Source organism: Mercenaria mercenaria, chromosome 9 (assembly GCF_021730395.1).
Source record: "Mercenaria mercenaria strain notata chromosome 9, MADL_Memer_1, whole genome shotgun sequence".
In the NCBI taxonomy this organism is placed as follows: Eukaryota; Metazoa; Mollusca; class Bivalvia; order Venerida; family Veneridae; genus Mercenaria; species Mercenaria mercenaria.
Window position 1 is genome coordinate 24,459,818 of NC_069369.1, and position 10,927 is coordinate 24,470,744.

A 10,927-nucleotide genomic window follows, 5' to 3' on the forward strand; every position below is an offset into this window, starting at 1 on the left:
GAAGGGATTTAATCCAAACCATGATTGAATTACGATATTGGATTGATTGCTTCCCCTAAAGACAGTTTGAATTGATTAGCTCATTGGTAAGGGACTGGCAATTTTCAACAGCATTTTTCATTTATGAAACGGCAGTTAGACAACATTAAACTAAAACGTTTTGTTTTTTGACAGACAACCTACCAAAATGCATCGATAGTCCTACAGACCAGAATTCTCTGATGGACAAAAACTCAAGGCGTAAATGTTATAAATTTGGCTGAAACATCCCAACACAAGAGGCTTGCTATATGTATTTGATTTACTTCAAACATTCTTCAAAAACGCCATTTCAGTGTATCTACTTACGGATTTGACGATTACCCACACTGAAAGCGTTGTATCTTCGTATTTCCTGATGTAAAACGTTTGCGCGAGGAAAAAACGCACCATAAGGTTGGATATTATTCTGTCAAATATTCAAGCAATGAAAACTGTACCACTGGCAATTTCCATGTCATAGAAGTGATGAAGAGATGCCGAGAAAAAAGAGATTTCAGCAGTATTTGATAATAATATTAGTGGTAAATTTTTTCACTCTGGGGTGAACTTTCACCAATGTTAACTGAAAAACGAAACTACATGTACTTGTTGGTAATCAAAATGCACTCATGCAATGTTAGTAACATGTATCACAGACGAATTTTCAATAAAGAAAATGTCCAAATCACCCATATGTCTAAGTCATAAATCTTTTGAACTGTTGACAGAAACCCGTGACAGAAAAGTGGGTTGTTGTGAATTTAAGGAAAAAAATGATATTAAGTGTACTTTGCTATTTATATATTCTGTTCAAGAGTAGTCGCTTCTTTGAGTCCGATTAATAGTACATGTATATAGTCAAAATAAGTTTAAAATTGACATATCAATATGGAAAATTTTAATCTACTTTCGTTTTCAATGACAGCAAATAACACAGTCACCCGTGACACTTTGGTCACAAATCCGTAACCAAGGTTTCCTCGTGTGACCGTATTCTCTAACCGTGCATATAGCGCAATTTTCATGACAAACACATTCAATTGCACTAACATACAACGGCAGCCACTCAGGACACCAAATGCATTCTCTGCAGTAAAGATGGAGCGATCACACCGGAGGGTCAGAGAGTACAGGTAAACTTGAAATTGTTACGCTGACACTTCCTCTTAGTGCAATCTATCCTACTAACTTTAATGAAACGGAACACAGCCCTCATACACTCGTTTTTGTATTGGTATTACAACATTGACAAAAATCAATAATATCTTAGGTGTTGAAAGCAAATTTACAGACGGAATATTTAAAAAAAATGTAAACATAATATTTATTCCAACACATTCCAGTATGAATACAATAAAGGTAACGTACAGCATTATAGCGTTTTGAAATGTGAACAAACAAAAACAAATAATATAAGAGTAAGTCCATATGCAACGTTTCCGATGCTAACACAAATTCCTTAACGCGCTCCATTTAGGACTTACTTTCGTCGTGAGTTTGATTCCCAGACCCATACAATTTTTATTTTAAAAACTGTATTTAATTTCTTATGTTATGTCCAGCTACCGTGAAGAAACTCAAGTCTGTTCGAAACTTTTTCACTTACTGAAATATTTACAGAAAATAAACCCACGTAATTATGTTTTAAATACATATCGCCTTTAAATGTAATGCTTTTGACATTTTAAAGCACATCGGATTAGTTTTATAAATACTCTTATTCAATCTTATACTTCACCTTAAATAGCATTTCCTGGCCATAATATCAGAGATTCTGCCGATTTTGTACAAAATAAGAACAAAACAATGAATCAATGAATAGGAAACCAGAGAAAACTAACTTTCACAAAGTAAGTAAAGCAAATATGTAAAGTTTTTTGGACTGATGCAAGATTCGAATCGCCAGAAGTATCACTACAAAATTATCACAGTTCCTTCCACCAATCCCCTATGCCAACAAGTCAGCTATTGATTTAACTTCGTATGTGATGTGTTATTACAACTGAATTTTTTTATTTATATAACTGCTAAAAATAAAAAAAGTGCAGCTCTAATAGTAGTGTCGTATCTACATTAATAAAAATAATCAATACAGTTAATCGATGGCACGGTGAGGTAGTGGTAAGCTCTCCGACTTCTACCCATGTTGCAATGGGTAATCTAGACTATTTTTTTTTAATTAAATGTTAAGTAATTGTATCAATATAACTTTTATTCTTACAATATTTTAGATTTTTCTCGGGTACTGACGCCAGTTTCTTGAAATGAATATTGACTGTTCAACATCTGTCCGGTCCTGAAGATCTTAGTCAACATTTTGAAGAACGGTTTACTGACATGTACACAGAAGTTGAATTGTAGAGTATTTCTTTAAATGAATGAGCGATAAAACATGATAAGTGTGGAAATTTTCCTGTCTGTTAAGTGTACAGATGAAAGGAGGAAATCAAAACAAATTAATATGGTAAGACGGGACTCGAATCAACACCCCGAGATTGGTAGCTAAACTCTTTGTCCCTAAAGAAAATATTGGCGAAGACTAATGAGTGCCAGATCAATACTTAAAGACAAAAAACTTTTTTCGCGAAATTTATTACAGCGTGAAGCCAATCTAAATAAAAGGCATACAAATTTGAATAATGTAAATAATAATACACGATAATTCCAAATAAAATCATGTCTAACACAAACATTCGCAACAATTTCCAAATCAAATACACAAACACTCATGAAAATGTTCTCACACTAAACAACATCGGTTTGCTGCGTATCTTCGGTCTTTGTCACACACGTAGAGACACTGAATTATGCAGCATTTCATGTTCTTGTCCATTTAACACTTTTTGTGTGCGCGTTCGTGCGAGCGTGTGTGTGTGTGTGTGTGTGTGTGTGTGTGTGTGTGTGTGTGTGTGAAGTTAAACCAGGCTTTAATGTTCCTCTAGAACGATTAAAATAACACAATTTTAAACAATGCTGTGCCTGTTTACAAATATGATACTACATTTTCTATTTCTTTGACTATTTTCTAGAAAGTGTATAAACAAATATTTCTTCAGAATTACATCCTACAATCAGCCTTGAATCATGTTTACCAAAAGCAAGTGAAGTGAATATGGCTGGTTAAATCCCTCTATGGCTCCTAACAACACTCCCATTTTCCGACCTGTCTTATCTACCTGCAGAACATTATTTGAAGAGATTCCACTGGCTAATATAATACCATTTGGCAATATGCAAAGTCCCCAAGCACCAATCAGTTCTTTATCACTTAACAACCATTCATTCGTCCCCCGAAAGTCCAAAGCTACCAGCCCTTTGCTCTGATCTGCAACAATGATCTGACTATTCACAGCATTGACAGTTACTTGTCGTGTGCCAGCAAAGAGTTGTTCCCAATTGATACCCTTATGATACGCCCTTAACAAAGTACCTGCCCTGTTGTACACATTAATAGATGTTCTACAGCATGCATACATTTCATCATTTGTCTCCCTATCGGAAATCCCATGGCATATTGTATCTACGGAAATGGTGGACGTCAATTTCAAGTCATTTTCAACTGACACAAACTGTATCTTACCAATATTATACAGGCAAACGGCAACTTCCTTTTTCCCGACACTGCAAATTCCAATGGGATGGCTGTCAAGCGGTATAGACTCTTTAATCATATAGCTACTATCTAATCGCTTTAAATTCTTATTGGAATTGTCTGCGAGCAGAACAGAACCATCTTGTAAAGGGCATATCCCGGTAATGGCAAATGGCGAAGAGTCAGTATTCTGCTTGACATTAAATTTTCCATACAACGTTGCTTTGTATTCTTTAACATCTTCCTCGTCTTCAAGATTTCCGAAAGATACCATACTAGAAATCCTATCTTTGAGCTTTTCATCACGAGAATATTTCAAATGTTTATTTGTCCAGCTTGAAGACATCTCCCTCAAAACAGAATCACCATCTTTAACTGCCATTTTACTGACTTTGACATTAACAAACAGTTGGGCTTCATTCATGATTGAAAGCTTCTGCAAGTTTGTATCTGTAGTTGAAATCAATGTATCTAAAGTATTCACGTCAGCGGTGATGACCTTTTTTTCATATTTTGATCGGATATCCTGTCTTGAAGATTCAGCTAGCTCCTTTATTTTCAGAACTATCTCCTCTTGATATTGGTCTACCTCTTGCAGTACCTTGATTTTCTCCTCTTCAAGAATTGTAAGGTTGGTTGTCCTTCTAGTTTTCTCCTGTTTCATGTTATTCAGTACCTCAGTGATAGAACCTTTGACATCTTTATACTCGTTGCTCATTCTTATACCTTTGGCAACATTGGGTACGTAATCAACTTTGATGCATGCTCTACAAGAGAATGAAAATATTACTTTTCAAAAGACTTATTAGACATGTTGATTTTTGTTGATTAATTTAAACTTTTCAAACTAAGGTTTGTTCATCGTATATTTTTTGAAACGTTACATTTGTGTATTTGATTTTACTACCGCGACACTCATTGATATTGACCGGAATTCTTCGTCTAAACACGCACGACTTATTCATTTTGTGTTAAACAGGGCTTGATAATTTAAAAGTGCATAACAATGTGTGGTATTGTTATTATTGTTATTGTGTGGTATTCACATTTCACAAAATCAATTATTTGTTTTTTGATAGAAACGTGTAATTTGTAATGATTGTGATTGAATTCAATGGAGTTTAATATATGATATTAATATGATACTGACTGACGTTATTATCCCATATAAATTAATCACGTGGAATCCAGGGACTATGGTAAATGTAAAAACAAATGAATACAAAGACCATAATAAATGTGAAATATAATGAATGTGATAATGGGTGAGTTTCTACTGTTTACTGTTTCTATCGCAGGTAAACTAACAACATATAACACTGCTAACATGTGTTTATTTCTAAAATAGTTGTTCCTCACTGCTGTCCCATGTTCTTAAAATGTTAACTGACACTGTAAAAATATGGTTGCATCTTTATCATACGAAAAGATTGCTTTTAGGAATCTATCAAATGCTTCTAAATGCGTTTTAGAAATTTGTTGTTGTTTGAATGATATGATGCATTTAATTTATGATATCTCAATGAATTTGACAATGTAAGAAATCTGCATCACCATCTCTGAAAAATGATGCCTGATTACTGCAAAATCAAATGGAAAACATAGAAGTATTGGTAACACCTTTGAAGGTCGAGTCGCGCATCGTAAACAACCATTGTACTAAAGTTGTGCTGATATAATGTAAAGGTATTGGACCCCTAATAGTAATGTTTGAAAAATGGCATTTGCTTGGTATATTCTTAAAGTTGACCGTGTTTCGCACTGTGTTGCAATTTTTAAACAACTTTTACCGTGCCGTTTTTTTATAAATTTTGTATAATTTATGGTATTTCCTCAAGTTCAAGTACAGCCAAATTTCAAAGTGATGGCCACTATCCAAAACGTTCGCAGAGAATTTATTATACCATTAATTTTGATAAAAGAAACATCAAACTACATGTATTGGTACACAATTATAAAACACAAAATGAAACTGTCAATATCAATTTTTCTAGGATGCCTCAAGTAAACGGATTTAATGAGACAGAATTCTAACTTCAACATTGAAAAATTAAGGTCGAATCCTGCGGGTATTTTTTTTTTTGAATTTTGCTCACTTCATTCAAAAATAAACTTGGGGCAGAAGTAAACCCTACCTACATTTCTTCAACAATATGTAATCTAAAGAGTGAAGGCAAAATAGAGAACTTTTACCACATGTAACTCAGTATTTTTAAAGATGTCTAACTCTACCCCTTCTGTTTCAGAGGAAAATTTCAAGAAATCAAGAAATCGTTTATCGAATGAAATATTTCCACTTTTGTACAATAAATCAATAATAAGCCTTGAAAGGAATAAAAACTTATAAGAAAAAAATTTTGGTCCCATTGGGGCTTGAACCTACGCCCCCCTGAAAATTGCAGTCAAAGTAGGTTTATGGTAGGAATTGAATACTCTTCAAAAAGGAGGTACTCTATTACGGGTCTAATACCTTAAAATAGCTCTTCAATATACCATCAACTTTACAAAGGAATGCTGCCGCAACATGCGATAAATCATGAGACTGTTATAGATATAAAGTTAATTCTACCTGTGTTTAATAGCAATACAAGCTCCACAACATACTTCGTCGTGATCACCACAGAACATATCCATCAACTTTCCGTGATGTGTGGAACATCTTTCTGTTGGCAACTCCACCTTCTTACCTTTGCCTTGACTTTGTTCTCCTTGAGAATCGACAATCTGATGAGACTGTAATGACGGGATTATTTCATGAAATCCCAAACAATTTTCACAGAAATACAGTCCACAATCGATACAAAATTTCTTTGCCTCTATTGTTGTTCCATGTTATTGCAAGAGGAACAACATATATCGAACATCTCCTCGGATCCCTCCGATGTAGATTTAGTGAGATCTTTACTGGCCGCCATATTGTGGTGATAATTATTGACTTTGTGTCACACTTCGCGTTTTTCGAAAATATACTTAGCTGTAATCTCTACATTACAACACACTGAAATATTCGATATAGGCTAAACTGATAAAAGATAACGTACAGTTGTATTCGTAGCTGTCCTACAATAAGTTAAACATCAGTCAATAATCAGCGATCTTTTTATATCCTTAGGACGGCCAGCACATATTTATGCAACTTCGCCAGGTATATTTATGTTTTTGACAACACAGAAAATGACGTCACTCGACCTTCAGCTATTTCCGGAAGTAAATAAAATGAAAGTAGAAATGCTAAACTTGAAAACGAAAGCCGCATTTTGATTCGTAGATAGTCAGGGGTCACGCTCAGGGGTCACCCCGTCTAAATGTATGCGCGTGGACTTCTTTTTTTTTTTTTTTTTGCTATTGGGGAGCCAATTTTCAGCACTTTATTACGAATTGAAATTACCTGGGCTTTAGTACAACATGTCAGCTTTTAATCTATGAAAAAGTATTTGAGCTCTGGATAAACACAAATCCCACAGGGGTCCGTAACGGACCAAGGGTACATTGATAATTTTGGAACTTTATCAAATCGCTCAAAATGTCATTTTTGATGTTGTCTATGAGTGTCATTATATGCCTCAGATGTAAGATATAACCGTATTTGAGAGCTGCAGACCTAGACATTTCAGAAATATTTTCAAAATAAGTTTCGTGTAATAAATGTTGTTTCTACGGAAGCGTGAAAGGGCCATCAGACGCCAATACGTTTTAGTACGTTAAGGCTGCGGAAAGGATATGCCCTGAGCAACGATACCATGATGTTTACAAACAAAACTATAAATAGATTTAACCCTAACCCTGCTAAATTTCTATATTAAATGAACTGGTCCATCTTTCAGTTTGGACTGTACCTTTAACTGTTAAAATGGTGCTAACAAAAAAGATGCAGACTGAATGGCGAACAGTGCAGACCTTGATCAGACTGCACGGATGTGCAGACTGATCATGATCTACACTGATCGCAAAGGCAGAATCAATCGTGTCCAGCATGATAATGGTTAAAAAAACCATAAGGAGGTGAGTATTTTATTTAACTTAAAATTAAAAATTTAAACATTTCTAGTTTTTGAAGCAATTACAAATAAGCTTAGAGGAATCACATACTGATTATGTTCAAAAGACTTTTTGTGAGGGTTCGAAATCCAGCGGCAGCAGTTAATTTTCTTTTTAAGGCGCTATCGTTTCGTTTTTCTGTATACACGTCCAACTGCATACCTTTCCATATAGAGGAAAAACACATTTTTCACTTATTTCATTTGTGTTTCATGCTCCAAATATTATAAATTAAAATAGGTATTGTGATTGCATAATCAGTTATAACATAGTACAATAGTCCATATAAAGTGCCCCAAACAATAAATAATATACTAACAGTTTGATGTAAATAGTGTCATGCTGAGTCTATTATACAAACTTTTATCCTGGTATCCCATTTGAAAACATATACACAGTTAAATAAATCACCAAAAAAATGTGCCACTGTTTACAATTTTTACATAAAAAATGGTCGACTTCAATGGACTCGGTGTTGTTATATTTTCTAGTCCTTTGGGATCATGGAGTAGATTCATTTTTACTGTATCATAATTCCGCTTAAGCCGATGTGAGGATTAGACCTGTATGTTTGCTGTTATAAATAATAAGTGTTTTTCTTGAAATATTTTAATTGTTCTGATAATAAGTTCATTAGTGAGCACTGTTACGGAGAAATGGTGTTATACTTGCAAGAATATGTTGTTGTTGTTTTTTTTTTTTTTTTTTTTTTGGGGGGGGGGTTGTTTTTATTATTATTATTATTTCTTTATTTTTTTTAGTTTCGCTTTAATGAGAGTTATTCTAAAAGCATGCTCAAACTGACAGGAAAAACAAATCTAAATATCTGGAAAAATCCTCATTGGGATTCAAACTCGCACAAAATGATTTGATGTTTTGCTACCTATATCCATTCTACCTGAGCTGTTCTTGTCATATACATATTGGGAAGATAAAATGAAAGAAATATGAATTGAAATTGGCGCGTCTTCGCGTTTGTGTTATCATTTGGAGCTAGTACTTTTAAGAATGGAATACTTTGTTATTTTGATAAAATTTACAAATCAGTATGATTCAAATCAATGTTATATATAGGATAATGATTAATTCTAGCAACACAAATTGTATCGCCTCAGTAGCTGTGACAGCACGATGAAGAAAAAAGGGCAGTTCACTTACACGAAAAAGACCAAAACATGTTAGATCTACTAAAGATAAAGCGTTATCTCTTCATACACTAGTATGATAACTGACGATAACACATCACAAAGTTCGCTTAGTATCTCAATGGTTATAGGTTATCAACCGGGGGTCTAATGCGTGTTTTATCTTTTAAAGCCATCTTTTATCTTTTTTAAATAAATAAGTTTGTTGGATCACACTAGTTTTGCGTTTTATGAAGATATGTTATTGCTGCTATATATGAACATATCGTTTTAAATGAAATACATTTTTGGAGCAGACATGCAATACTGGGGGAGACAACCCACTCTTGTACCGGACATAAATGCACACTGCAAATGAAGGTAGATGTCTGCAAAAGAAGACTCCTTCACGGAAAATAAGCTTCGGCCATTTGCATAGCCCATCTTGTGTTATAACTCCTATAAATACTTCCAGAGGTTGCTGCTGGGAAATCGGTTGTCTAAAAGTTATAAGATAAGGAAGGTTGAAGAGCAATATATGACTTGTGTCTTAACTCGTTCTACGAAAGTCTTCCAGACTAGTTTAACAGAAGTAGATGAAGCTGTTTCTGAAGAGGGGTAGAGCCTTCTGTAGCTGCGGATGCGAAATTGTTTCAGGCGAGGCCCCATGCGATCTCCTCTTTGAAGAAGAGAGTGTCGGCCAGAAGGAAAATCGTACAGGTTAATTTTTAGTTCAGTCATTAATTTTGGCCAGGATTTTTTTAAAGGCAGGTTGCTATTAACATAGTTTGGAGTTTTCAATAGATTAAGGGTGTCCCCAATAACTTTTCTTGATTGATATTGGTGCATTTCAAAAAAAATGTTTTTCAGTAGTGTCTATATGTGTTTGAACCAAACTTCACATTAAGATTCCCAACAAACCTACAGAAATAACCAAGTTAGATAACTCTTGTTTAAATTTAACATGAAATTTCGCAGATTATCAAGTTCGAAAAACTGATTAATTTTGCATGAAACTTCAGACAAAAGTCACAAAACCGCCTTCTCATCAACATACTTAATATGTAAACAAGTTTGTATTTCAGTTTCAACCACGAGAACCAAAATAGATAAGTGTTTGTGGGAACTGATTCAAATGATGTTCTTCTAGTGTGATGCGATTACTGATAATAATTATGATGATGATGATGGTGGTGATGGTGATGATGATGATGATGATGATGAAAACGGTGATAATGATAACGGTGATTATCTGTTAGAGACAATAAACAAAGTTTTTTAGATAGTCCAGACTGTAAACGAATTACTGTATCTTTTTCTTTGTAAGACCGATGACTTTGCGTCTGATATGTATGAAAACTTACATAAATTTTCCAGAATGTATTATCTTTGAAATTTTGTCAACTTGAAAGTGAACAAATTATGTCACTTTGCAGTAGCTTTCTATTGTCAACAAAGTGCACCTTACACATTGACACTGCAATATTTTAAATATATACAAAAGGTGTTATACAGCATAAGAAGTTTTAACATTTTTCTATGTTTATAGCCTAAATTTATTGCCGGAAGAAACCATTTAATTTGTCGGAAATAATATCTGTAATTACTCACTTTTTATCAAACACATAGAGGTTTCCCACTACACTTCTTCTTGGGAAACAGTCCTGAATGCAATGCATGAAAAGAAAATTCTGTAGTCACAAAATTTGTCTGATTTTTGAAATGGTTACTGTATTCTTTGTACATCTTAAGCAATATGTTGTCCTTGGCTTCAGCAATTGTTAGTATGTGTATAATGAGAAAAAAAAAGTAAAACGTTTAAATGGCTCCTTCTCATGAATAACTTGATTGAACTTTACAGTACTTGATCTGTAGCGTCATTATACGGTTCTCTCCATTTTTTTCAGTTAGGGGCTTTGGCCCCTTTTAGGGACCGCTAGGGATAATGATAGAAAAACTTCTTATGCACCACTTGATAGATCTTCATCAAATTTCGTCAGTAGTATTATAAGGTCCTCTCTAAATTATATTCAAATTGGGGCGCTTGAACATTTCTAGGAGCCGCTAGAAACAAAAATAGAAATACCATTAAACAAACTCCTCACGTAATGCTTGAAGGATCTTCAGCAAACTTGATCAGTAGCATAATTAT

The 10,927-nt window shown here is 34.1% G+C and overlaps 1 protein-coding gene across 1 annotated transcript; it reads right to left on the reverse strand.

Annotated features, from left to right (window-relative positions):
* Positions 1-2,648: 2,648 nt before the first annotated feature.
* LOC128559436 (uncharacterized) lies at positions 2,649-7,324 on the reverse strand. The gene is made up of 2 exons (XM_053551047.1): positions 6,183-7,324; positions 2,649-4,380 (listed from the first exon to the last, which is right to left on the reverse strand). The coding sequence occupies exons 1-2, from the start codon at positions 6,245-6,247 to the stop codon at positions 3,093-3,095; spliced, it is 1,353 nt and encodes a 450-aa protein (XP_053407022.1). The 5' UTR covers positions 6,248-7,324; the 3' UTR covers positions 2,649-3,092.
* Between the last annotated feature and the right edge of the window lie 3,603 nt (positions 7,325-10,927).

Excerpts from the sequence above, each read along its gene's own strand:
- LOC128559436 (XM_053551047.1), bottom strand. The coding sequence starts at position 6,247 with ATGGATATGTTCTGTGGTGATCACGACGAAGTATGTTGTGGAGCTTGT. Across the intron at positions 4,381-6,182 it reads TGTATTGCTATTAAACACAG|AGCATGCATCAAAGTTGATT; the intron begins GTAGAATTAACT and ends ATTCTCTTGTAG.